Raw genomic sequence first — 27,512 nt, 5'->3', positions numbered from 1 at the left:
GTTCGAAACGAAAATCCCAGAAGAAGACATTCGAGGCCTGTCGTGACCGGAAATTCCTCTCATCTTGGCTTACGGAATTCCCGTGGGTAAAATACGACGACGAAAAGTTAGGAAAGTTAATAGTACTGATCAAAAGATCAGATATAGGCCTCGCGGCCTTAGACATCTGCAAATTTATCTATCTAGTATCTATCTATCTATCTAAAAGTGTCTGATGTTCTGCAAGGTAAGGATTTTAACGTGTTGTTTTCAATTAGTTGTACTACTTGTAGCATTCTGATTTCTCCAGTCTCTCAGGCTTTTTGCACAACATATTAATGGTTTCATTTTGGGATGTACTCGGCAATCAATGTACAAAATTGGAATTGATCTATCAAATATTTAGAGAATAAAACACATAGATTTTACTCGGTGGGAAGAGGGAGAGAGAGTAAGAAGACCAACGTAGTCGTTAAGCAATGATAATAAATAAATACCTTCACTTGTTGAAAGAAAGAAATGCTTGCAAAACATCTTTGAGCAAAAGAGTCAGTGTGTTACTGTTTGCGTTACTCCGTTTTATTGTTTTATATCTCATTCTCTATTTAGTTTATTGTGGCAAGTAAAAAAAAAATGGGGCAAGTAGTTTTGATGTGTACTTGCCCGACAGGGCAAGTTGTCAGAAAAGTTAATGTCAAGGCCTGATCACTTAATGTGCCTAATTCAGTTTTTATTTGGATTTTAACTGTAAAACTACTGAGCATGATGATCTCACTTGATATTCAGCATTGAAAAAGTATAAATGTCATGGAATATTTTAAAATGTTATTCTTTTAGTCTGATACTGTACTTTGTACATCACTATCCACACAACTGAGAGATGGCTGATCAAATGTCTTTGGTGACAGATTCATTTGTAACAGGGTTTATGGCTTAGAAACCTTAATATCCACAGTTCAGTCAGATTTCCAATAATTATTTTTATGAACTGTCAGGTTTCTCATGAACCTTACCACACTGTTCAACTCCTTTAGCAATTAACTTCTGTTGTATGCAAGATGTGAACAGCTGTTGCAGGCGTAAGTAACTAAATGGCAGAAATTCATTAAATCAGACAGCCAACAGCTTGCAAGAAAAAGCTTTTATCAAACAGCATTGCTCATTTTGTTCTGTTTGGATTGTAAACACCAAGTGACATTGTGAAAATCATTTTATTCTACATACGTGAGAGAGACACCCGTGAGATAATAATCGTTCAAATCACACGTGTGTATATCATGTAAATGAGGTCATGTCAAGCAAGTCTGGCAGGGACCTGTTTTTCCACTGCTTATGATGCCAAAGTCACTGAGACAAACGTCATTATAGAAGAAAAAATTGCGCTCGCTAATTACCCTCGATGAATCTTTAGAACTAACTCGTCACGCTACACTTTCAGAGTGACGTTTCTTTGCATTGACGTAATAGATTGCACTAGGCTTTAGAAGAGATCGAGGTTCCAAAACAAGCTTCTTCAATTTAGCTGCCTCGACTGCAAGACATTTTCAGTAAAATACACGTAGGTACAGTATGTAGGATAAACAGAATACTACATGGCTTGCTGTGTCGTACCAGATTTACACTCGTTGCTTTTTCAAATAGTGAACAGCTTGCTTTCGCTCGCAGTTCAATATTTAAAAAAACAACTCGTGTAAATCTGGTACGACACAGCAAGCCATGTAGTATTCTCTATGGCTCCAGCAGCCAACAGAGCACAGGGAAAAGCTTCCATAGGACATTTGTTCTTTCTTTCCCTTTTTTTTTTAATCACTGGGTCTCTGAGAAAAGATGGCAGATGGAAAAAATAAGAATGTATTTTAAATAGGTTTGTCCTCCTTTTGTCCCTCCCCCCCCCCCCCCCCCCCTCCCCTCGTTCTCTGTCTCTCTCAGTAACACTACACTAGAGGGATTGATGCGCAGAAGTCTGTGTAACATATATATACGGCTGGTTTTATTTCATCATGTTTATGCTGTGTGACAGTGTCTGTTATTTGCTGATATGAATTCACAGTACTTTGAGTAATTAAATATATGTATATGAGGCTTTGCCAAAAGGTGCTGGGGGGGTGCTTGGACATTTGTGACAAACTAAACCTTTTCAGTTGATTTTTTTTGGTGTTTTAAGTGATACATTAGTCTTTGATGAACACATTTGTGTAATAAAAGAATGGTTTGTGCATTTGGGAAATGTGTACGGTTTGATAATATGCCATAAAACGCCAATTTTGAGAAAAGCCACATGTGCAACAAAACTGACCACAGAAGCCATTAATATCATTTCATACAACTGGTAATGATTTATTTCTAGTAAACAGACCCTGCAGAAGCATTATCAGTCTTTAAAAGTACATTTGGAGCCAAATCTTGAATGCAGTGTCACGAAATATAACACTTCAACAGAAACACTGACACATGTTAAAAATATCCCTAAAAGTTGTTACAGTTTGCTCAAACTAGTTAAACATGTTGTTGTAGGTGTCACGTGTTACAAAAATATTGATGGACATGAAAATATTCATAATATTTGAAATAACAACCAGAATGTTATACATACACTAACTTTTCATTTACAATCTAAAGATTAGGTTATTTATGGAATATGAAAACAGAAACAATAGCAAAACATGTTAAAAGCAAGTCATAACAGCATTCTACGTGTCACATGTTACACTGTGTGAGTGGACATGAAATTATTCAAAATGTTATAAATGACAACTGTGATATTAAATAGACCTTTAGGATACATTCATATTTTGAAGATTAGGTAATTATGGAACATCAAAGCACCACAAAAAAAGTAACATCATGTTCAAAACAGGTCAAATCTGCGTTCTACCTGTCACGTGTTACATGGAGTCAGTGGACATGAAATCAATGAAAATGTCAAAAATAACTACAATATTCAAACAGACATTTAGAATACAGTTTTAACCTAATGTCTATGTACATCTGGAACAAGGTTCTCAATCAAATCGAATTTTTTTAATTAGTTGTACGTAAAATCCTAGCAAAATCCAAATTTAAAAAAAAAAAACTTTGATTTTTTTTTATGTTGGGGAGGGGGGGGGGGGGGGGTGGTGTTAAAACAATCTCATGAAAATATTCCTTCCCCCTGCTAACCCAAAAGCATTTTTTCAGCTTTGGCTACAATATTTACAAGGACATATATGTCTCCTCCTAAATCGTTGCACGGATATGAACGTATCGTCCTGAATCGTAACACGGATATTAACAAAAACAGAGGATCGAATTTTTCTTCAATCAAATTTGCCTCCAAAAGTAGCAAGCAGTTGTATATAGGTTACACAATATGCAAGATAATCAGAACTCGGAGTGTGTAAGCTATTTATCCCATTACTCCGACGTTTTCATTAAAAACACTTACTTTTTCCACTAAAACCTGCCCGTGCCTGTTTTCAGCTTGCCAAAAGCCTCCGCAGTCGAAATTCATGTCAATGAATTCATGCGCATAGCTAGTTCCCATTTGTCAGCATAATGGACGGCGTCATTCGACTTGTATGTAGACATTCAGTCATTCAAATTGCTTATAAAAAGGTCTGCTATCTGCTTTTACATTTTGAAAGTCATTTTAAAATATCCTTGTGTATCATGTATATGACATCGACTTTCGTTATACTCAATTCGGCATACCGGGTTTATATTTTTACCAGAATTGCGCACGATAATGGCAGCGCAACAAATTCAGTTCGGGCCGTGCTGGTTTGATCGTTGACCCAAGTCAGTTTGCATGCAGTGTTACTGTTTGTCAGTCGGGGATAGAAATGTTGGCTGTCATCGCGCTGTTATGTTTTGGTTTTCACACGTGGATCACTTACATATTCAGTCGGTCGGGTTTTGTGTGTGTGTGTGTGTGTGTGTGTGTGTGTGGCCGCCCTTCGTGGTCGGCTGGGCGTTAAGCAAACAAACAAACAAACTCTCTCTCTCTCTCTCATTCTCTCTCTCTCTCTTTCTCTCTCTCACTCTCTCTCTCTCTCTCTCTTTCTTTCTTTCTTTCTTTCTTTCTCTCTCTCTCTCTCTCTCTCTCTCTCTCTCTCTCTCTCTCTCTCTCTCTCTCTCTCTCTCTCTCTCTCTCTCTATCTCTCTCTCTCTCTCTCTTCAGGAACCGACAAGGAATAAGATGAAAGTGTTTTTAAATTGATTTCAAAAATTTAATTTTGATAATAATTTTTATATTTTTAATTTTCTGAGCTTGTTTTTAATCCAAATATAACATATTTATATGTTTTTGGAATCAGAAAATAATGGAGAATAAGATGAACGTAAATGTGTATCGTTTTATAAAAACTTTTTTTTTTTTTTTACAATTTTCAGAGTTTTAATGACCAAAGTCATAAATTAATTTTTAAGCCACCACGCTGAAATGCAATACCGAAGTCCGGGCTTCGTCGAATATTACTTGACCAAAATTTCAACCAATTTGGTTGAAAAATGAGAGCGTGACAGTGCCGCCTCAACTTTCACGAAAAGCCGGATATGACGTCATCAAAGACATTTATAAGAAAAAATGAAGAAAAAAAGTCTGGGGATATCATACCCAGGAACTATCAAGTCAAATTTCATAAAGATCGGTCCAGTAGTTTAGTCTGAATCGCTCTACACACACACACACACACACGCACACACACGCACACACCACGACCCTCGTCTCGATTCCCCCCTATACGTTAAAACATTTAGTCAAAACTTGACTAATTGTAAAAAGTAGTCCATCTGTAAACTCTGAATATGCAGATGACCTCCATAAATTATTCAATTGTACTCTGAAATCAAAGACAATGACCAATGACAGTTGAGATCGAAACTCGGTTGTGATGGGATATCCATAGGATATCCATATGGTTGTGATGGAATATTCAGAATAATCACCTCCTCAGCTAACAGAGATAAAGAGGCAGGTCATGGGATAATATAAGCTAATTCAATTCGTCGGGAGAAGAATTATGGGCAAGTGTCAAACATTAGATCTACAAAGTGTCAAACGTTACGTAGAGATCTACACCTTACCCTGAACAGACAGTACAATATTTTCTCAACTTTACGGCTCGTCGTCTCCATGATTTTAATCGAATCGGTGACCGGAAACGCCAAAGAAGCAAAGCTAGTGGTTTCCACGCTTTTGAAAAAAATACTCGCGAAACTTCTTTGTGAAAATTGCAAAAATAACAAAATGTGTCAAACGTTACTTTCGGACATTAAACTCCATCGATTCTTTTTAGCTGCTAGATACAATAACTTCGCAAATTCTGACTCAAATGCAACACACTGCTTTTATTTCCTCGAACACGAAACTATCGTTTTCATCCAAAATGGCGGCCATTCAAAGCACCAAGACCGGCGAAAATCGAATCTGTAAACAAGTTGGTCTGCGGACATGAGGCCTTCGAAAATAACCGGGTATTTACTGGGCGAGGTTTTCGGTAAATTCTGGTTCTAATTACGATTGTTGCACATTCTACTAAGAGTTGCATGCTTAGACTGTATGAAATACGCTGATTAAAACCGATAAAGTGATGCAGACCATGAAAAATCGAAAATTTCCCGAGGACACCAAAATGTCCAAAATTTTTCGGGGCCGTTTCTGGTGTATGTTTAAAACATTTTATTTTTTATTTAACATTCACAACAACAACAGGCTTCAAAACATTAAAAAAAGCATTCATCAAACTCCCTTTTTCAAAGCACAATACATGTAAACATGTTGGGGTAATCCAGTTAATTACACTTGCTTTCCAAAAATACATGGGTCCGAAATGGCACCTTTTGGCAAAGGCTCATATATATAATATATGTGACTTTTTTTTCTTCTTTTTCAGACAAATAATGAAGTTTCCGAAACCTGCCAAAACGTGAGTATGTTCTCAATCAATGTCGTACATGAGTTAAAATGACTTGTATTGTAGGATTCATTTCTGCATTGGACTTGGAGCTCGAATGATTGATAAGCAACCACCTTACCCTGTGTATTCCCCAAAAACTGGAATAAGTCTGTATCGATCAGCATCCATAATTATGGTACATTGAAATTGTAAAGTTCCACTCGAAAAGGTTGTTTCCTGCTGTTGGCATGCTTTCTATAGTCCTTTGTGAGCTTTACAGTCACACTGAATCAATGAACTGTTGACAAGACGATAAACAATAATAACCAACCAACCAACACTCAATGATTGAATGAATCTCAAAAGTTTTTACGCTTGATTCTTCTTTCGAAATGTGACATCACTTCTGTTGGGCTATTACATGAGACATCCCATGTATGTTTATGCCTGGTAAATCTGAATCTAACTTAGGTTTCACTTCCCCTGTTTTGTTTCAGTTTCTGTGGAATTACAAGCAGCAGCTGACAAAGGATGACCGCTTTGATACTGCGTCAAATGAAGTTTGCGCCAAGGAACTGAGGAAGGTATGTCCACACAAGTACATGAATAAATCTATTTATATATATTGACAAGAATTAAACAAGTCGCGTAAGGCGAAAATACAACATTTAGTCAAGTAGCTGTCGAACTCACAGAATGAAACTGAACGCAACGCAGCAAGACCGTATACTCGTAGCATCGTCACTCCACCGCCCGTGGCAAAGGCAGTGCCAGTGGAATTGACAAGAAGAGCGGGGTATTCGTTGCGCTGAGAAGGATAGCACGCTTTTCTGTACCTCTCTTCGTTTTAACTTTCTGAGCGTGTTTTTAATCCAAACATATCATATCTATATGTTTTTGGAATCAGGAACCGACAAGGAATAAGATGAAAGTGTTTTTAAATTGATTTCGAAAAAAAAAATTTGATAATAATTTTTATATATTTAATTTTCAGAGCTTGTTGTTAATCCAAATATAACATATTTATATGTTTTTGGAATCAGCAAATGATGGAGAATAAGATGAACGTAAATTTGGATCGTTTTATAAAAAAAATATTTTTTTTACAATTTTCAGATTTTTAATGACCAAAGTCATTAATTAATTTTTAAGCCACCAAGCTGAAATGCAATACCGAAGTCCGGGCTTCGTCGAAGATTACTTGACCAAAATTTCAACCAATTTGGTTGAAAAATGAGGGCGTGACAGTGCCGCCTCAACTTTCACGAAAAGCCGGATATGACGTCATCAAAGACATTTATCAAAAAAATGAAAAAAACGTCTGAGGATATCATACCCAGGAACTCTCATGTCAAATTTCATAAAGATCGGTCCAGTAGTTTAGTCTGAATCGCTCTACACACACACACACACGCACACACATACACCACGACCCTCGTTTCGATTCCCCCTCGATGTTAAAATATTTAGTCAAAACTTGACTAAATATAAAAAGAAGCGGGACATGTATTCACATTAGATGTGGGACATGTATTCACATTAAAGTGTCATTTGTTTTTGCATTGATCAAATTGTACAGGTGAATAGGTGTTACTTTTTATGCATTTCTCTAAAAACCCTCCCAAATTTCAGAAAGCTTAAGCTTTAGAAGTGATGGGGAATGTTTTCAATTGTCTTTTGAGGTTTTTAACTTATTTAAAACTCAGAGGGAAAAGAGCTATGAAAGAAGACACAATTTGAAGTAAAGCAAGATACATTTTATTTCAGTTTTGTGGCCATGGCTTGAACTGTGTTAAGTCACTAATTAAAGGACATGGTATGCCTACATTTACGTCTTCAAAATTCCTTTTTTTCCAGATACGAGAATGCAGGGAGCTTCCCTCAGGGCAAGGTCTGATCATCCCATGTCTGATTGAACACTCTGAGAACATCACGTCACGACCATGCCAGAACTTCCTCAACAAGATGGCCAGCATTATCTTCGCAGACTATCGCTTCATTTATCACTTCGCTGAGAAATGTCAGAGTGACATTACAAAGTTTGAGTGTGGTCGGCTGCACAATGAAAATGATGACGTGAGTTGAAATTGCTCTTTCTGGCTTGCAGTTAATCTGTGTAAAGCAACTTGCCATGACTACCTAACATTCAAATAAATCACTGTCGGAACAGTAAGCATGTTGACATATTTTCCAGAATGCTGGCAGTTGAACATACAAAATAGCTTGGGTTTGGTATGGTATTTTGTTTTATTTTGGTGTAAAGGACCAGTGAGTTAAAAGAAATGTACATGTATTTGAAAGTTATTGATGCGTTGCTTTCACACTTGAGAATGGTTACTCCAGAAGCAGAAGGTGAGATGGGGTGGGAAGGGGTTATAGATTGTTTTATTCTATCATTGTCTGCTGTGCACCCCTGAATGTTCAGCATTTGGTGGTTCAGTGCAGCAAGTTTCATTCCTTTTATTATGTACAATCATACCTGTCTTAAAACCACTCAAGCGACCAACAAAAAGTTTTTGTTATAGACAGGTAACGACGGTATGGAAAGATGAATTTTTTTATTTAAAAAAAATGGGGATGATTGTTTGGGATGGTTATTGTGAAGAGGTGGTGGCCAGGGCAGGTTTGACTCTACTTCAAATCAAATCAAAATTAACTTTCTTATCTCATTAGGAGAAATTGCAGTGGTGGTGCATATAACATAGAGACAAACGAAATGCGCCCATGTCCTTCTGTGCCTCGAGAGTGCTCATATGGATGTGAGTTGTGTGAAAAAGAAAGGTGTGGTGGCACTTGCTATGCCTGTTTGAGGTTATGAGTCACTGTAGCTACGTGGAAGGGGTAAAAGAAGCTAGTACTGTTTATGTTTTCAGTCCCCTCATACCCAAGGGCGGACAGTGGAATGCTTGGCGCAGCACACTAACAAGCTGACGGAGGAGTGCAAGACGCAAGTGCTGCGAGTGTACGAACTCGAGGCGGATGACTACCACATGGACCGCCCCCTGTACTATGCCTGCCACGACGACCGCGAGAATCTGTGTGCGGAGGTCAAAGCCGGCAATGGAGCGGTCTTCCAGTGTCTCTTTGACCACCTGGGCACCACCGATCTCTCGCACAATGTGAGTGGGTTTACTGTAAAGTGGAACCCCCCTTTTAAGACTCCCTCTTTAAGACCCTGTTTTCTCCGATTTTCTGTTCATTACCTCTGTAAATTTACCCCCGTTACAAGACCCCCTCCTTTTTAAGACCTGATTTTCTCAGATTTTAGAAGGTCTTAAAAGGGGGGTTTCCATTGTATTTTGTTTGCTCTATGAAGATGCAAGTTTGTTTTATAGGTGTTGTTTATAGCTTTTTTTGTGGTATAGTTGTTCATATTAGATGTTTAATGATGAATCATCATCCATAGCTGAAGTCTGCTTTTGTGGTATACAGACCTGGGAACCCATACGATTTCGCCGTATTTTGTACGCATGATTGTCGAGAATACGCTCAGTACGGTCAGTGGGAAAAAAATACGACGAGAAAAATTCCTAGACTACTTTTCTTCACAAGCCCATCCTGAAGCCGATCCAGTATTTTGGCACATGATTACGTCACTATATTAGCCGCCGTCGAAAAAAATATAATCAGTTCGTGTCAATCAATCAAAACAACCAGGCAAACGAAAGTACGGTATTTGGCGAAATCGGCTCCGAGAATAAACAAGTGAAACAAAGAAGAAAAGTGAAAAAGTTTGAAGAAAAATATCACACACACACAATTTGTAACCAACACACACATGTAGTCCCGCCCGGAATAAGCTTTTTTGGGATGATTTACAACTTTTGCGCACATTTCGAGCAGACGAAAACACAACATGGCGGCTCTCGCTCCTCCAACTATCGCGAGACACAAAAAAACGAAATCTCGCGCGCGCGAGATCCTGATACATCCGGTGTTTCTCTGTACGCTTGTGACGACGACTTGTTGACAAACGAAGATTCGCGAAAGAAAGAGAAAAGCACTGAGTCTTGAGTAGAGAGCTAATAAAGTACCGGTAATCGCTAATCGAGCGAAATGAAAATCCGCGGCGACTTCCATTAGGTGAATGCTATTCAAGTTTAGGTAACGTTTTAGCCGCATCTTTTTATAAGCCGCAATGAGATATTTTTTTTAAAAAGTCGCGGCTTGTAGTCCGTCAAATACGGTACAGTTTGTGTCAGTAACAATTGAAAAAAGCATTTGTTTTAAATGTATAGGTAAACTTAATTAACGGTGTGACGGACGCGCATGAGGCATGTTTTAATCATGGATGTGCAAACGCTGTGTGGAGTACGCTCATTTTTTTGAAAATACACCAAGTTTGTTTGAGAATACTCAAAGTGCTAAACAGGGGTTCCCAGGTCTGGGTATATTGTGTCATTGGGACACAGATTTGGTTGTTTTTGTTTAGATAGGCAGTGGAAAAAGTTTGAGTCACCTGCACAGGAACTGTATGTTTTGGCTTTGTTTAACCCTATCAGCCCTGACTGCAGTGCAGGCTCAGCAGCCTCTCCAGCCTGGAGGGTTTTGGCACTGTTGTGCAATCTGATGGGTACTTCACTAAAGCGCTTCTAACTCTGCAACTAATAGTTGTAGACACATAAAATTGTGTGTGTTGTATGATAAGTGCACGTTCTTACCTGTTGAGTAGCAGTCAGTACCTTAATAATAATAATAATAATGCAAACTTTTATAGCGCTATTCTGAAGTGTGTACAGTTCAAATAAATCCTTCCAAGTCACAAACACAACACCAAAAAGTATGTAAACACACCACTCTGTCACAGTTGTTCCAACAAGTCACAGGATGTTTCTGTCTCACATTTGCATCGAAGCCCTCGCATAGGTCTTGTGCACTCAAATCACCACTTGTTTCACTCGATTGAGACGAAGAAACATCGCATTCGGCATCATAATCACTGTCATCGTCGAGGAAAATCTCGTCAAGAACCTGCCTCAACGAGTAGCGGCGTTGGTTGCTCATATTTCGCAGGAAAAATGCTCAAAAAACACTCACTCGGACGATTTTCGTTCGCCAAATTGGCTCCAAACAAAGAAGAAGGAAGTGGGAACTGATTTACCTCCCTTGCTCGTGACCTGTCTTTTATTTTCAGATCAGAAACAAGGTCAGAGAAGATGCGTGTCACCGCCCGACAGTTTGTCGGGCACAGGTGTTGAAAGCAGCTAAGGAGCGCCCGACAAACTGTCGGGCGCAGGGCTGAAAGAGTTAAGAAGTGTGGATTTATAGGTCTGGAGTTTCTCTTTCTCTGTTTGGACTAGTTTTGCAAGTAAAATAAACAACTTACTCAGGGCTTAATTTGTCAGTCAAATTAAAACATTTGTAACCTTTGAAAAAGGAAAATCTTTCCCAAGCATCATTGATTGATTGATTTGCCATCATGGTATGTATGAGGAAAAAAATATTCATGGAAGTCTTCTTTGCATTTCAGTGCCGGGAAAAGTTGGAGTTGCGCCAGCGTCTGATGGCAGAGGACGTGAGAGTTGAGCACTCATTTTACTCAAGGTGTCGAATGGACATTGAGAAGCACAGCTGCCTGGGGGGCACCACGGGGCACGAAGATGCCAAACGCGCCAATGTCCTTATGTGCCTCGAGAGCGCTCACATGGATGGTGAGTTGTGTGGAAAAGAAAGGTGTGGTGGCACATATGTAAAGGTTTCGAGCATTAGGCTTCTAAGGCTAAGCAGTGCAAGGCATTTCTTCACCATGTGCAATGTGCTTACCTAGATGGTGAGCTGTGCGGCAATGTAAGGTATTGAGGTGAAGGTGTCGTTGCACAAGTGTCATGCATTAGGCTTCTGAGCTGTGCAAAGCAAATCTTCACTGTCTGGACTCACTTGGGGAACTTAAACAAATATGGTTGCAAATGTGAAATTGCGGGAGCAAGTTTCTGAGTTGTCCAAGGTAAAGCAATAATTGGGATTTATGAATGAAAATATTCCTTGTGCACTTAAAGGTACTGAACTTGTCAAATCCAGGTGCACGGAGCCCCTGGGGCTTTTAGTCATACCTCAGGCAGCTATCTGTTAGAAGAACTACCAAGTTTCATTGACTTGCACCCAAAGAGTCAAGAACTGCGATTTTTTTACGAATTAATTTCGTACTCGGACCCGGCTGGTCTTGACCTATTTTTGGATCTAAATTTAGATCAGGTAGATCACCACATCATGCACAAAATGACACGTAACTAGCAAACTATGTCAGACGTCATCATGAGTTTGTGTAAAACAAAATGGAGGCCGGAATCACTCAGTTGAATCGAACTCCGACCAAACACCACGTAATAACTAGGTTAATTTATGCACTCGCGTGAACAAGAAACTGTCGAGCTTCACAGATGTCGTCGTTGGGTAGTTTTGGGTTTGTTTTACTACCATAGGAGGATTTTTGAACTGTAAATGCACTCAGCTGCAACAAAAACGCAAAACGAAGGCTGTGAGCTGCACTGTGCCTTTAACAGGCTTGTAAAAAAAATTTTCATGTCTTATGTGAATTGTGAAATAGGATAACTGTGACTGGTATGACATATAATATATACAAAGAAGTTGGCTTCGTAGCCTAGATGGTTTTTATATTTAGTCAAGTTTTGACTAAATATTTTAACATCGAGGGGGAATCGAAACGAGGGTCGTGGTGTATGTGTGTGTGTGTGTGTGTGCGTGCGTGCGTGTAGAGCGATTCAGACCAAACTACTGGACCGATCTTTATGAAATTTGACATGAGAGTTCCTGGGATTGATATTCCCATACGTTTTTTTCATTTTTTTGATAAATGTCTTTGATGACGTCATATCCGGCTTTTCGTGAAAGTTGAGGCGGCACTGTCACGCCCTCATTTTTCAACCAAATTGGTTGAAATTTTGGTCAAGTAATCTTCGACGAAGCCCGGGGTTCGGTATTGCATTTCAGCTTGGTGGCTTAAAAATTAATTGATGACTTTGGTCATTAAAAATCTGAAAATTGTAAAAAAAAATAAAAATTTATAAAACGATCCAAATTTACGTTTATCTTATTCTCCATCATTTGCTGATTCCAAAAACATATAAATATGTTATATTCGGATTAAAAACAAGCTCTGAAAATTAAATATATAAAAATTATTATCAAAACTAAATTATCCAAATCAATTTAAAAACACTTTCATCTTATTCCTTGTCGGTTCCTGATTCAAAAAACATATAGATATGATATGTTTGGATTAAAAACACGCTCAGAAAGTTAAAACAAAGAGAGGTACAGAAAAGCGTGCTATCCTTCTTAGCGCAACTACTACCCCGCTCTTCTTGTCAATTTCACTGCCTTTGCCATGAGCGGTGGCCTGACGATGCTACGAGTAAAATGGCATTGCGTTTCATTCTGTGAGTTCGACAGCTACTTGACTAAATATTGTATTTTCGCCTTACGCGACTTGTTTTTATTCCCTGTACACTTTTGTCATTAGAATTTGCTGATTCAAGGTTATGATGACAATTTCTTTAACTTTGAAATGAACTCTTCAGCTTTGATGCTAATGCCATGGAACAAACGCACTTGTTTTATATGATGTCTCTTCTCTCTGCAGGACAAGCTGTAGATGCGTCATGTGTGCAAGAAATGATCAAAGTACGACAACGCCTGATTGAAGACTATCGCATCAATCCTGACCTGATGGCAAGATGTGCCAATGAGATTGAAAACCATTGCTCGGGTCTGGAGCCGGGTGGCAAAACCTTACACTGCCTCATGAAACTGGCGCGAGATCACTCTAATCAGCGCAGCCACATCAGTGACGAGTGTAAAGGACAGGTGTGTGTAACAGTAACACAACTGATTTCTGTGTGTGTGTGTAATAAAAAATGGGTAGCCCCATACTGTAAGGCAGCTCGCTTTCCCCAGTAAGAAAGCAGCCCAAATTTCCATGGGGGTAACCTCACAGGACAACATACCTTACCCTTGTCCTTATCCTTTAGACCTGCATACAGGGTGGTTCATGACAGGTATATTTGCTTAAAATAATACACAAAAAGACAACACAAGGTGTCTGTTCTTGGTATATATCCTCTCATCTGAGGGGCTTTTCATCTCATCTCAGATAGCAAATACCACTGTACTGTAGCTAGATATTTTAAGGCTCAGGGAAAAGGAAAATTAGGCGTAACACTGTGCATGTATATATATATGACAAGTTGCAGTGTGATACATTTTGAAATCGGTCTGTGTCTTTTGCAGTTGAAGAGGCTGCTTCGGGAAGCCAACGTTGCAGAGGATTACCGACTGGACAAGCCTCTGCAGCTGGCATGTGGTGATGTAGTCTCTGCCGTGTGCTCCCACATTCGACCTGGCAATGGAGCGTGAGTGGATGGCTCTTTTCACCATCATGGTTGCAGCTGGAATTTCAAGGCTTTGCTTGTTAGAATTTCTTGTGTGCATGTTGAAATGAAGGAGGAAAAGAAGTACAAATAATTGTGGGAAGGGCTGTGTGTCTTCGGAGTCTATTTTCCAGTGGTAGTCATCTGGAGAAGTTCTGACTGGAGATGGGGTTTTGAGGGAAAAGCCTAGAAAAGTAATGTAAACCGAGAAAATAAAAGGATAGACCATAACACAGATTTGAAACAAAATCTGAGTTTCAAATGTGAACACTCACATGTTATTTATTGCTCTATGTTATTAGTTGGCCACATACTAATTCATTCTTGAAGGATAAGAAAAAAGGCTTCAACCGGCTGCTTTTTGTGTTTAAACAGGATCATCAGCTGCCTGATGGACAACCTAGATGAAGATGACATGACGGATGAGTGTGAGGAACGTCTCCTTGAGATCCAATACTTTGTGGCCAGGGATTTCAGGTATTCATAGACCCTTCTGATTTGTTAATTTCTGTCTGTTGAAGGACACTCACTACCTGGTTGCAGCCAATAGCTCACCTCACATTACTAAAAAACAGTAGAACATTTTTCACAAACATACTCAAATGATGCACCCTTCTGAACATTCATTTCCGATGCTTTGATTTTGCTCGAGCCAGAGAGAATGATAGATTCAGAGTCAAAATCCATCCAGGAGCGAATAAGGTTAAAGCACATTTGACACAAACCAATTACACACTTTCACTTCATTCTTCATCACTTTCACCATGCAATGTGTAAGCGAGCCAGTCAGCATGGCACACTGAGAGTGGGCCCTCTACTCGCTGCTCACTCTGATGTTGTTTTCCATCATTGTTTTTCATATCAAACACAAACAGCTTTGGTACATTATATATATTTGTTGGAGTTTTTTGTACTTCAGTATGCTGTAGCGATGCCTGTGTATGAACGCTTTTTGTGCGATAGCAATAGTTTATATTTCTACAATTCATGAGTATGTTTCTGTGTACATGTATTGACGAAAGTATACACATGGACACTCAATTGTATCCCTGTGTGTGTGTGTGTGTGTGTGTGTCTCTCTCTCTCTCTCTCTCTCTCTCTCTCTCTCTCTCTCTCTTCTCTCTCTCTTTCTCTCACTCTCTCTCTCTCTCTCTCTTTCTCTCTCTCTCTCTCTCTCTCTCTCTCTCTCTCTCTCTCTCTCTCTCTCTCTTTTTGAATACGTTGCGATGGAAGATGCTGCGTTGGTTGCCAAAGGTACATTTTCTTTGTGTTTAGACTCGACCCAGATCTGTACAAGTCATGCAAGCGTGACGCAAAAAAGCTGTGTCACGAGTCGGGCAACTGGGCTGACCCAGAATCAATGACCCCTGACCAGGGTCCCCAGGTCCTCGCTTGTCTGCGCAGGCACTTCTTCCACCCTGAGCAGTTCGATGCTGAAACTCCGGTGAGTGCTTGAGTGTCTTGTCAGGTGCTCTCATAAAAATACATTCATTTATTGTGTGAACATGCACGCAAACACTCACGCATGCACACACTCACGCATGCACACTCACACACATCCTCCTTCTTATCCTTCTTCTTCTTCTTTCCTTCAATGTTTGTTTGTGTTTTTTAGTTTATTTTTGTGGGTTGTTTTGCACAGAAAAACATCGGATTGATATCAGGTATGCTGTTGTCATTGATGCTGGTTTTGTTTTGATTCACAAGCTGCAGTTTGTAGCAAATGTGAAAAGTCTGAATGAGTGAGATTATACATTGTATCTTTTCTTCTTTTTTTCCAGCAAGTGTCGAGAGTGTGCGTTTTTGCAGTGAAGAGGGTGATGCGCCAGCGTGCTCGGAGCGTGGATTTGAACCCCATCATCGAAGATGCCTGTATGGTGGAACTTGGTGACTTGTGCTCTGAGAAGGAGCACACTGAGAAAGGAGGGGTGAGTGTCATGATACAGTAGAACCCCCTGTTTACGACTTTGGAAAAACCTTGAAAATTAGGTCGTAAAAAGGGGGTGTCTTAAAAGGGGGGGTTTGAGTTTTTGGCCGGTCGGTCATGAATTTGGTTGCAGTGTATCTACTGTCATGTTTACACACAAACACACAGTTGCAGTTTACTGTCATATCAAAACACACCCACACACACACACACCCAAACACATTACAGCAGAACAACTTGAACTCAAATTTCAAAGAAAATTTACTCATGGCGTAATACTCGCTCCCCGCTGAGTGAAGCACATTTGACATTGTGGCGCAACCAGTAAAATCCGAATGTCCTAACTCGATAGAAAGCATAACGACTTTTCTCCCGAATCATCTTTCCGCTCATATGAATGATTCGTCGCCTTGCATCGCTAAACTTGACCACGATCGTTGAGGTCTTCGTACAGGCTCCTCTCTTTGCGTACTTTCGCTTCGCTATCCTTCTCACCATCTAGATAACACCGAGTCATTATCCTTGACGACACACAGGATTTTCGTATTCCCGACTCCCAAGGAAGTCACCGCGGATTGCCACTTCGCTCGATTAGCGATTACTTTATTAGCTCTCTACTCAAGAGTCGGCGCTTTTCTTTTTCTTTCTCGAATCTTCGTTTGTCAACAAGACAGTCGTCGTGACTAGTTTTTGACTCACATGCGAAGCAAAAGTGAGTCTATGTACTCACCCGAGTCGTCCGTCCGTCCGGAAAACTTTAACGTTGGATATTTCTTGGACACTATTAAGTCTATCAACACCTGATGTGGCCTGATGGTGTATGGTTACAAGATCTCAAAAAACATGTGCGGCAACTTGACCTCACTTCAAGTTCAAGGTCACAGGGGCCGTAATTGTTGTCTTAAAAACGACCATTTTTCACATTTTCGCATTTTTTTCTGAAGTTATCGAGAATGGCAACCTTAGCTATGTATGCTATACAGGGCAATGTAAGCCCTATCTTTGGACACCAGTTTGGTTGACCTTGCTTCAAGGTCAAGGTCGCAAGGGTCCTTTAAAGTTGGATTGTATACATAGTTTGAAGTGACCTTGACCTTGAACTATGGAAGGTAACTCTTCCAAATCTACATATGTGTGAGGGAAATACATTATACTTACAAAAGTGAGTCTATATACTCACCGACTCCCGCAGTGGGGCACTGCGGTTATGAAATTAAAGGCCCCTCCTGTTTTTGGAACCGCAGGAGCTTTCTAGTTTGCTGTTAGGTAGATTTTTGGTTCCTCTTTCCTGTCATGCTCTCTTTTTCTTCATGAATTCTTTTCTTTTTTCTGCCTTCTTGCTCATTCACCTGTATTTTTTCCAAAAATCTCTTCTCTTGCCGCTTGTCTCGCGATTCATGTATAGTTTAATCTGTTAGTGTTCTGATGTAAGTCCAGCAGTAGATAGGTTAAGCCTATTTTAACATACTGGAAACTGGTAATCTTCCAGTAGGTATTAATTTAGTTTTACTAAAGCCTGCTGGGACACAAGTAATGGGTTAGTGCATTTGTAAACAGGAATCGCTTGACAAGTGGCCCCCTTCATCCCCCCCCTTCCTCGTCCTGATATGGCTCTGCGTAGTCGGCTGGACGTTAAGCAACAAATAAACAAACAAACAAACAAACAAACAAACAAACAAACAAAATACTCACCGACATCGTCCGCCTGTCCTTCCGGGCGTCCGGGCGTCCGTCCCCCCCGTCCGTCTGTGAAACCTTTAACATTGTATATTTCTTGGACACTATTAAGTCTATCAACACCAATTGTGGCCTGATGGTGTATGGTTACAAGATCTTCAGAAACATGTTTGGCAACTTGACCTCACTTCAAGGTCAAGGTCACAGGGGCCATAATTGTTGTCTTAAAAACGATTGTTTTTCACATTTTCACAGTTTTTTCTGAAGTTATTGAGAATGGCAACCTTAGCTATGTATGCTATACAGGGCAAAGTAAGCCCTATCTTTGGACACCAGTTTGGTTGACCTTGCTTCAAGGTCAAGGTCGCAAGGGTCCTTCAAAGTTGAAATGTATATATTTTGAAGTGACCTTGACCTTGAACTATTGAAAATAACTCTTCCAAAACTACATATGTGTGAGGGAAATACATTATATTTTCATACTAACTCACATTAGGTTACATATCTTCAAGTTCCAGGTCAGTTTGAGTTAAACTGATATTTGTCATTTCTGAAAGAAAGATCAAGGTCTGTTCAGCATGTGAGTCGTGTGGGCTTTGCCTTTCTTGTTATTTCTTCTCGCGATAGTTGGAGGAGCGAGAGCCGCCATGTTGTGTTTTCGTCTGCTCGAAATATGCGCAAAAGTCGTAAATCATCCCAAAAATCTCGGTCGTAAGTCGCGTTTTGGGTCATTATCCTTGACGATACACAGGATTTGCGTCTTCCCGACTCCTAAGGAAATCGCCGCGGATTCTATCGTGCGCGAGATTTAATTTTGTTGTTGTCTCGCGATAGTTCGAGGAGCAAGAGCCGCCATGTATTGTTTTTGTTTGCTCGACTACAAATGCGCGAAAGTCGTAATTCACCCCCAACAGCTTTGTTCGTAAGTCGCGTTTTGGGGTGAGTCGTTCACTGGGGGTTCATTATATAGTAGAATGCATCCATGGTAGCAAAATCGGTCGTAAAAAGGGGGTGGTCGTAAACAGGGGGGTCGCTAAGGGGGAGTTCTACTGTACTTGAACAAATCTTTAGTTCCTGACCTATGCTTTCTTTTCTGATGTTTTCATGGTATTTTTTTCCCGGATAGGTCGTTCTTGAAAAGCAAAAAAGTCCATCTGGCAGGCATTTCATCAGGTTCATTTTGTAAAAGGTAGTCGCTGTAAAGAACAGGATAGAGTGGTGTGAAAATTGCTTCCTTGTGTGCAATGTTGACTTCAGTTTAGGAGAATCCCTGATTTAAGAACCTTAGATCAAAGACTCCATTCTGGCATATGTCTTACTATTGACTCCCTGCCCGCCTCCCTTTAAGACCCCCAAAACCTTGAGCAAATCAGGTCTTGAAGGGAGGGAGTCTCAAAAAAGAGATAAAATTACAGGCTTTATTAACTCATTGTCTCCCAGGTACGGATATATCCGTACCCACTCATATGACTATCTGACTAGGTACGGATATATCCGCCCAGACTGTTAGCTTCAGTCGCTTCCTGTAACGTCCGTCCTACGCCTGCATTCCAGCGTGTTGATACACAGTAACTACACAGTTACTACACTTCTGAGTGACCTGCTGCAGCACAGCTGGTCTCGGCTAAAATAACCTTGGTCAACATAGGTGGGGTAGAAAGTGTTAACAGGAAATCTGCAAAACTAGGGTTTAAAGGGGGAGGGGGGGGGGGGGGGGTTCTTGAAAGGGGGGTTCTACTGTGATGTGATGGAGCCAATGGGCGTGTCTCCCTGTACATTCTATTTTTGGCTCTCCCTTGTTGCAGGAACTGGAGTGTCTGCAGTTGCACTATGATACTCTGAGCAGCAACTGCCAATCGGCTATTGCCAACTTCACTGAAGAGGAGTCAGAGGATATTCACATGGATGCCATCCTCATGAAGTCCTGCACGCCAATGATTAAGAAGTTCTGTGAAGTGAGTAAACAGTGTTAGGGAGGCCCGGTGGTCATTTTTAACGTTTTTTCCCCAACTTTGGCCATTCATAAATCAAAGAATTATGTCTTTATTCTTCTGAAATTTTGTAGATATGCTTAATATAATATTGTCTATGGGATCCGAAAATTTTAGGGATGTAGCTCTATAGGAAATTTAGCTATGAAGCACCAAAGTCGGGGGAAATGTCCATCACACCAACCCCAGACCACCTTAGAAAAACTTGTGCAGAGCACTAAACACAAAAAAGTTCTTTTTCATCAACTGTTTTATTAATTGTACTTATTGAATGTTAAAACGCATGTATATAGAAATTATTTGCAAAAAAAGTAGTTAATGAAGTCAATTTAGCCAAATAAAAAAATGGCCGACATCTTATGAATACTCTTACTTCTCAGATATGCAGATCTTCACTTTAACATGATTTATTCACTTAATATAAACTTATAATATATCAAATTAAAGGAAATTAGCTGCTCTTCATAGTTAAGACATATTCAATCAGATTTGATGGGAAAAAATATCAATTTTAGTTAGAATAAGGAAAAAGTAAATATTACGTCACATTAAAATTCTTTCAAAAACCATTAAAAATAAAAAATTTGTTCAAAGCAGAGACACCAATGGCAAGTCACAAGGAGACTATTTGTTATATGCACCAAACTAAAAGAATAAAGTAACCAAATAAGTCTTAAAAAAATAAATAAATAAAAGTTTAAAAAAATCAAACGGCGGATCTGTCAACTCAATTTAGCAGCACAACCAGTGCATAACTTTTGTTTTTAAATCACAAAAGGATAACACCTCCATCATGAAGTACATTAGAACTTTCAATAACATTCAGTACTGTATGTGCAGCTTAATCACAGCGCACAAAAAGTCAAAAGTCACAAGTGTTGAAGTGGCATTATGACAACTGACATTTGGGGAGAAACACATGCATCCCTTACCTCTAGCAAAGTGGGATGACACTTCCTCAATCTTTTCTTCCAGAGAACTGTTCAGTCTAAGCTGTCTGTCAAGTTGGTAGGCAAGCAAGTCTTTTTCGGTATTGCAGCTCACCAAATCCTTGTCGAATAAAGTCTTGCCTTGGCGAAGAACAATCTCACCGACACTCTCCGGCACGTCGACGGCACAAGGAGCAGGTATGGCTGAAGGGGCTGCAGGGGCCTGCTTCTCTGGAACAGTCACTATTCCATCTTGTTCAGAGCACACTCTATCACTGCTGCATTTTGACGAGACTTCAAGTTTCCACACGAAAGGCAGGCACAAAAAGTCAAACAAGATCAAGCAGTTCTTTTCAGTTGGTCGTTTGTTGTACTTGCTCATAAGCTTGAAGTAGTCCTTTTTCACACGCCCACACTTTGATTGCACGGAAGTTGGAGACCTGGAGTTAAACGCCTGCGTGGTGAACTTCATCAGCCAGAAGTGAAGAACTTCGAAGTAGCGACTAAGACAGGAGTCGTCCGGAAGAGTAACCTTGCCACACTTCTCCACATTCTCAGCCGAGACCATGAGAGAGATGAAGTCCCCATTCGTGATGTCTCGCAGTGTGCCAGCATCCTTCCCCAGTGGTCCCGATTCCGTTGTCAAGCAGCCGCTGAGAAGAGAGGTTCCAGATACAAGTGAAAACTTGGGTCCAACAGCCTTCTGATCAGGGATGCAAACAATCTGAAAAACAAAAGAACATAAAACATAAAACAACCAATATATTCAAGCCTAAAAAATATTAATAGAAACAAAACATTTTGTCTTTCTTTGTAAATAATTCACATACTACAGTGAAAAGATGTTTGGTAGTATTCCAAAAAGAACAGGAGTTGATCCTTGATTTACAAATTCACCAATAGTAACAACAATTTAAATCAGCTGAGAGCTCCAGTCATCATGATTCATATTCAGCAAACAAAACTGGCACAGTAGACTAGTATGTATGCATTTCTCCTGGGCACTTTGCCACAGACAAACTGAAAGTTCAGATTTTGTCTTACTTGTCTGTCATTCAGTCGCACTTACAGCCACGTTTCATTCCTGAAGTGTCACTCTGATCTATTATAATTTGTTACCATCCAGAAGAAAAGATCAAAATTACAGATTTATTGTAAATATCTCATCAATCTTATGTTTAATGAGATTCAGGATGCGTTTACTTTAAGCTTACTTTAAAAAACAAAACACAGCTCGATCAGCGAAACCTCAGGGATTGTCCGACAGTGGTATCGCCCAAATACCGGGGATGATGATCTCCACATCAAAATCGAATATGTTGCATCTAAGCCGATTTACAAACACAATTTAACTTTCGATAGCTTGAAACACTAGAACTTAGTTATAATTTGATTTTCATTTAAAACTAATGCACATTTTGACAGAGAAACAGTTCAGATCAAATTACATACCCAATCGACGCCCCCACAGCAGTTAGTTGACTCGCCCGCCATAACACATTCTGCAGCGTGGAACACAGCAACTCAGTCTCCACTCGGCTTTGTCAGGAGTGCGATTCGACGCTCAAATTCTCGTCTTAAAAACGCTCGGCATAAGAAACCGCTTCGATTACAAATGAGAAACTTTGGCACAAGAAAATTCAAGATGTTGACTATCATACGCGATGCGATGAACTTCGATCAATGAATGTGACCTCTTCGTTTGAAAATGGTTCGTGTGTGATGTGTTACAGTGCTTCCCATTGGTTCAACGCTTGATATGACGTAAACAGAGAGGAGATATTTACTTCCGCCAAGTTACATTGGTGAATTATTTATATATATTATTTATAGTTTACAAGGCCGAACCAACCAAAAACAGGGTTGTTTCGGGACCGATTTAGAGCAAAGCCGTGGCTTGAGGCGAAATCGCTGCACAGCCAGCCAGCGCCTAAGTCCGACGCAGGCGCGCGACGCTTTGGGGCATTTTACACATCCAAATACAACTATGTAAACACATTTTTTTCACATCAAACTTAGATGAGTGTACTAAGATGACTATACTCAAGAGCATTCATACTTTATTTGTTTTTAATAAAAATTCAAATAAGCACAATTTTGAGTTGAAAACAGCTCTGCTTGACTGCCGGGGCCGCGGAGAGCGTGAGCCTCCCTAACAGTGTGTGGAAGTTTGTGGTGGAGATACTAGAGCTATGATTTGGAAAAGTTTTTGATGGGGTTAGTGAGGAGAAGTTCTTTTTTTTTATTCAATCAAAGGGTAAGAGATGATAAAATCAGAGCAACTGGTTTATAAAAACATGCAAATGCATCTGTTGTGCCGCAGCAGGTTAAAAATAATGTGTACATTGTATTGATGTGGTTTGTGTATGTTACCCAGGATGAGCTGGACAACGAGGCGGAGCCGGATGAGGTGCTGGAGTGCTTGATAGAACACAAGAACCACGGTGAAATGAGGGCCAAGTGTGCTGCTGGAATAGAACATCATCAGCTGGTATGTTGACCAACCTATTCTTGTCTGTGTGTGCTCAGTGTTTTTCTGCTTTAGTCCCATTTTCCTCATGGCTCCTTTCCAGACTTGCACCTGTGAGTGTGACCATTTTCAGTTTGAACCACATGTATACTGCCTCGTTTATATAAGCTTTATGCTTGAGTTCCGATCCTCAATGTTAAATATTGCATATATTTCACGATACAAAAATGTAATAAAGTTTTGTTTAAACCAGCCACATGTACAATGGAAACTGCCTTTGTGACCACCTCTCAATACAAACCACCTGCCCATTCTTCTTCTTCTTGGCGTTCGCAGAGGTTACACAATCAGTCCAGCACTGGTGATAAATGTTGTCGTTTTCTCCAACTCCTGTCGACTGCCGTATAGTTTGGTCTGCAAGGGAGTTGGTGACGGCCACACTTCTTTTCGTTCCTCATCTAGTAAGGGACATCGCTGTAAGATGTGTTCCGCTGTTTGGTCCTCTTGACCGCAGGCACAGGTTGGTGATGGCGCCAGCTTGAACTTTCGGTTCATGTGAGCATTGAGCCTGTTGTGGCCAGTACGCAGCCTGATGAGGTTGACTTGCTGCTCTCTGGACATTGTGTGGTAGTCATCTCTGTTTGTCCTTGGCCTCATCAATGCCTTGATGATTGTCTTCTGCTCACTAAAGCTGACACTGTTTTCAGGTTGGTCTTCCACGGCTCCTTCTTTTGCCAGCTCATCTGCCCTTTCATTTCCTGGTATCCCACAGTGTGCTGGTATCCACTGGAGGACAACTCTTCTGGTTTGTCTGACTATCTGTAATGCTTTGGCCAGCTGTGGGAGTTTGTCGTTCTCTAGGGCCTGAAGGACTGAAAGGGCGTCCGAGAGGAAGACAACTTGAAAGCAAGGGTCTGCGGAGTCCTGAACGAAGGAGGCGGCCTGCATGAGAGCTTCTGCTTCTGCTTTATAGTTTGTGCAGTGTTTGCCAGTGGCAACGCTGGATGTAGCTGTATGTCCCCCAGGGAACTGGATGAGAATGCCTGCACCTCCATTGAGCACGGCGTTAGTTGCTGATCCATCGGTGTATACATGGATCCACGCCTCTTTTGGGTACTGTTCGTCGATCAGGGCTAAGGTGAGTGCCTGTCGAGCTGTGTCATTCTGATCTTCTCCTGAGGTAACATGTGGAACACTGGTGCAGATCTGGATGCCTGGTTTCTCTGTTGCCTTGGGGGTTTCCTCTTCTTCTTGAGTCAGAGGTAGAGTGTTCTGTGGAAGGACTTCCCTGTACTGTCGAGAAAGTCTCTTGCTCTCGTGTACAAAACTGCTCCGTTTAAGCCGGTTCTTGGTGAGGTTGCTCAGTCTGTGCTTCATGGGGTGGTCGGGTAGGCACTTGAGCTTCTCGGCCTGTACCATAGTCTTGGCTTCTCTTCTCTGACAGAGGGGTTGGATGGTGGTAAGCTTCTCCATTTCCTTGATGGGTGTGGATTTCATTGCACCGGTGATGAGTCGGAGGGCCTGGTTTTGCACACGGTCAAGGGTCTGCAGGTTTGTCTTGGCTGAGGTTGACCACGCTGTGGAGCCGTACTCGAGGTGGGGTCTGATTGTTCCCTGGTATACTGTCTTCAGTATCTTCTCGTTCGCTCCCCAGGTGGTACCTGCCAGCTTCCTGAGTATGGCTAGCTTGCGCCGGGCCTTCGTCTCTGCCTGTGCAATGTGTGGTTTCCAGGTCTGCCGTCTATCAAAGGTGACACCAAGGTACGTTGCTTCTTCATCCTCTCTCAGAGGAGTTCCACCAAGCCTAATGGTTCCGGCTTTCTGCTTTGGCGACAGTGTGAATAGGGTGGTGGAGGATTTCTCCTTGTTGATGGAGACGCACCAATCTTCTGCCCATGCGTTCAGCCTATCTGCCGCTTGCTGCATTCTGTAGGTGGCAGTACTTGCGTGCTCCTCCTTGCACCAGATCACAAGGTCGTCTGCGTAGAGAGCAGCTTTGATCCCCTTGGGCATCTCAGACACCAGATCGTCGATGAAGAGAAGGAAGAGTGTGGGGGAGAGGACTCCGCCCTGAGGGACGCCATGACGAAGGAGGAACTTCTTGCTTTTGGTCTGGTCGACGTTAACTCTTGCCCTGCGGTTATAGAGGTAAGAGCGAATCCACTGGTACATGTTGCTGGACACGCCTTTCCTCAGCAGTTTTACAAGGAGTCCATCTTTCCAGACCTTGTCAAAGGCCTTCTGAAGATCTATCCAGGTGACGAAGACCAGCTTCTGTTCCTGAAAGGCATCTTCAACTTCTTGCGCCAGGTAAGTGACCTGATCTTCAGTGCTGCGGAACTGTCGGAATCCAGCTTGTTCAGGGGCGAGGAGGTTCCTGGATTCCAGGTACCACCTGAGGCGCTCGTTCACAATTCTCTCCAGGGTCTTCACAACACAGCTGGTGAGGCTGATTGGGCGATAGCTGGTGGCCTTCTTTGGATCCTTCCCTTTTTTTAAGATGGGGATCATGATCGCTTCTCGCCAGAGTTGTGGTAGCGATCCTTCTTGCCAGCTGCTGTTGAAGACCTCGAGTAGCTTGTTCTCTGCTGCACTACCAAGGTGGGTTAGCATCTCGTTGGTGATGCCGTCTGGGCCAGGGGACTTCTTCGCCTTTGACTTTTTCAGAGCTGAGTGCAGCTCGTGGAGTGTGAGTGGTTGACTCATGGCGTCCACTGTCGACTGTCTGGCAGGTCTCTCTCTTTTCTCTCTTCTTGCTTCTCTCTGTTTCTCGGGGCTAACATGGAGGTTGCTCTCAGCTGCATAGCTTTCAGCAAATTGGTTGGCAGCATGCTTTCCAGTTAGCACCTTCCCGTTCTCTTCTAATGTGATCTTTCCTCTGCTGGTGTTCTCATCATTCAACTGCTTGGTGAGCCTCCAGAGCTTTCTGCCATCCTTCTCAAGGTTCAGAGAGCTTGTTTTCTCTTGCCAGCTTCTCCGTCTTGCCTGTAGCTTCTTTTTGAGAAATTTGGCTTTGGCTTCCTGGAGGCGGATGTTGTTGTTTTGTGACGGGTTGACTTCTGCTTCCCTTCTGGCGTCTGCCAGATCATCATCCAGTTCCTGCAATTCATTGCTCCAGTAGGGCTTATAGTCTCTCCTGGCACCCCTGGGAATGGACTCACGCGCTGCTCTGAGGATGCTCATGTTGAAGTCATTCGCCACCATATTGATGTCTCGACCCTCGACTCTGATGTCTCTGGTGAGTTCGCTGGTGCGGTGTCTAAAGAGGAACCAGTTCGCTCTTTTGTAGTTCCACCGTGGGAAGGAAGCTTCAGTGCAGGACTCCATGCCCAGGGTCAAAAAGACTGGCCGATGGTCACTTCCACCTAGCTGTTCTCCGACCTCTCTGCTGGTTAGCTGGTGCATGTCTTCCGTGCAGAAGGCTAGGTCAGGAGTTGATGTAGTGTGCCATCTTCTGGAGTAGAATGTAGGGCAGTCAAAGGGACTGTTCAAAAGGATGAGACCTTTGTCGTCCTGCCAGTTCTCCACCTCTTCTCCTCTCCGATCCAGGTGGTCATATCCCCAACTCTGTGAATGACTGTTGAAGTCACCCACCACAATGAAGTTGGAGGCCTTTGCGGGGATCGTGTCAAGGGCGAGGTGTCTATCATTGGGGCAGTAGAAGTTGACAAGATGGAATTCTGATGTCTTCGTCTGGATTCGAATCACCTGATATTCGGAGTCCTCCATGTGCGTTTCTATCAAACAGGCATTGATGTTGTTCCTGATGAGGGTCAGGATTCCTCCTTTGCTTCGGTCTGTTCTGTCGGACCTAAGACATTGGTAGCCTCTCACTTTGAAGGACTTTTGGGGTGTCAGGTGCGTCTCCTGAATACAGCAGATGTTGATGTTCTTCTCATGCAGGATATGCTCCAACTCTGTCTTCTTGTTCAGGATACTTTCTGCGTTCCAGTGCATGACCTGAAAAGGTCGCTGCTGACTGGGTTTCTTCCTGGTTGTGGTGGTGCCAGTCACTTTCCTCCCGCGTCCCCTGGCGTGACAAGACGGACGGGAGGGACCTCCAGTAGTTGGGGCTGGGTCCCTTTGAGGCATGGGACCCGACGCTGCTCCACCCTGGGGGGTCCTCAATGGGCGAGCGCCATTTTCATCTGTGCTGGTTGATTGTGTCATCATTTGCGTAAGTGCGTGTACCCGTGGTTTGTGAGAATGCGCCGTGCGGCCCGGGTCCTCCGTCTTCAGCATTCGGGGTTTTCTGTCGGGGTTACCTCACCCTTAG

At 41.7% G+C, this 27,512-nt stretch overlaps 2 protein-coding genes across 2 annotated transcripts in view; one reads left to right on the top strand and one right to left on the bottom strand.

Annotated features, from left to right (window-relative positions):
* The window catches only part of LOC138968763 (Golgi apparatus protein 1-like), a 73,843-nt gene that overhangs the window by 5,323 nt on the left and 41,008 nt on the right, over window positions 1-27,512 (top strand). Inside the window, exons 2-13 of the mRNA XM_070341411.1 lie at window positions 5,853-5,885; window positions 6,353-6,439; window positions 7,713-7,931; window positions 8,729-8,974; window positions 11,326-11,506; window positions 13,456-13,679; window positions 14,103-14,224; window positions 14,618-14,719; window positions 15,518-15,686; window positions 16,024-16,170; window positions 19,652-19,801; window positions 23,144-23,257. Coding sequence (XP_070197512.1) covers window positions 5,853-5,885; window positions 6,353-6,439; window positions 7,713-7,931; window positions 8,729-8,974; window positions 11,326-11,506; window positions 13,456-13,679; window positions 14,103-14,224; window positions 14,618-14,719; window positions 15,518-15,686; window positions 16,024-16,170; window positions 19,652-19,801; window positions 23,144-23,257 — 1,794 coding nt within the window. The remainder of the gene's footprint in view (window positions 1-5,852; window positions 5,886-6,352; window positions 6,440-7,712; window positions 7,932-8,728; window positions 8,975-11,325; window positions 11,507-13,455; window positions 13,680-14,102; window positions 14,225-14,617; window positions 14,720-15,517; window positions 15,687-16,023; window positions 16,171-19,651; window positions 19,802-23,143; window positions 23,258-27,512) is intronic.
* LOC138950456 (uncharacterized) lies at window positions 20,207-22,418 on the bottom strand. The gene is made up of 3 exons (XM_070322189.1): window positions 22,219-22,418; window positions 20,770-21,490; window positions 20,207-20,232 (listed from the first exon to the last, which is right to left on the bottom strand). The coding sequence occupies exons 1-3, from the start codon at window positions 22,258-22,260 to the stop codon at window positions 20,207-20,209; spliced, it is 789 nt and encodes a 262-aa protein (XP_070178290.1). The 5' UTR covers window positions 22,261-22,418.

Source organism: Littorina saxatilis, linkage group LG1 (assembly GCF_037325665.1).
Source record: "Littorina saxatilis isolate snail1 linkage group LG1, US_GU_Lsax_2.0, whole genome shotgun sequence".
NCBI lineage: Eukaryota > Metazoa > Mollusca > Gastropoda > Littorinimorpha > Littorinidae > Littorina > Littorina saxatilis.
Note: the sequence above shows the minus strand (reverse complement) of the source record. Positions and strands in the feature narration are given on the sequence as shown.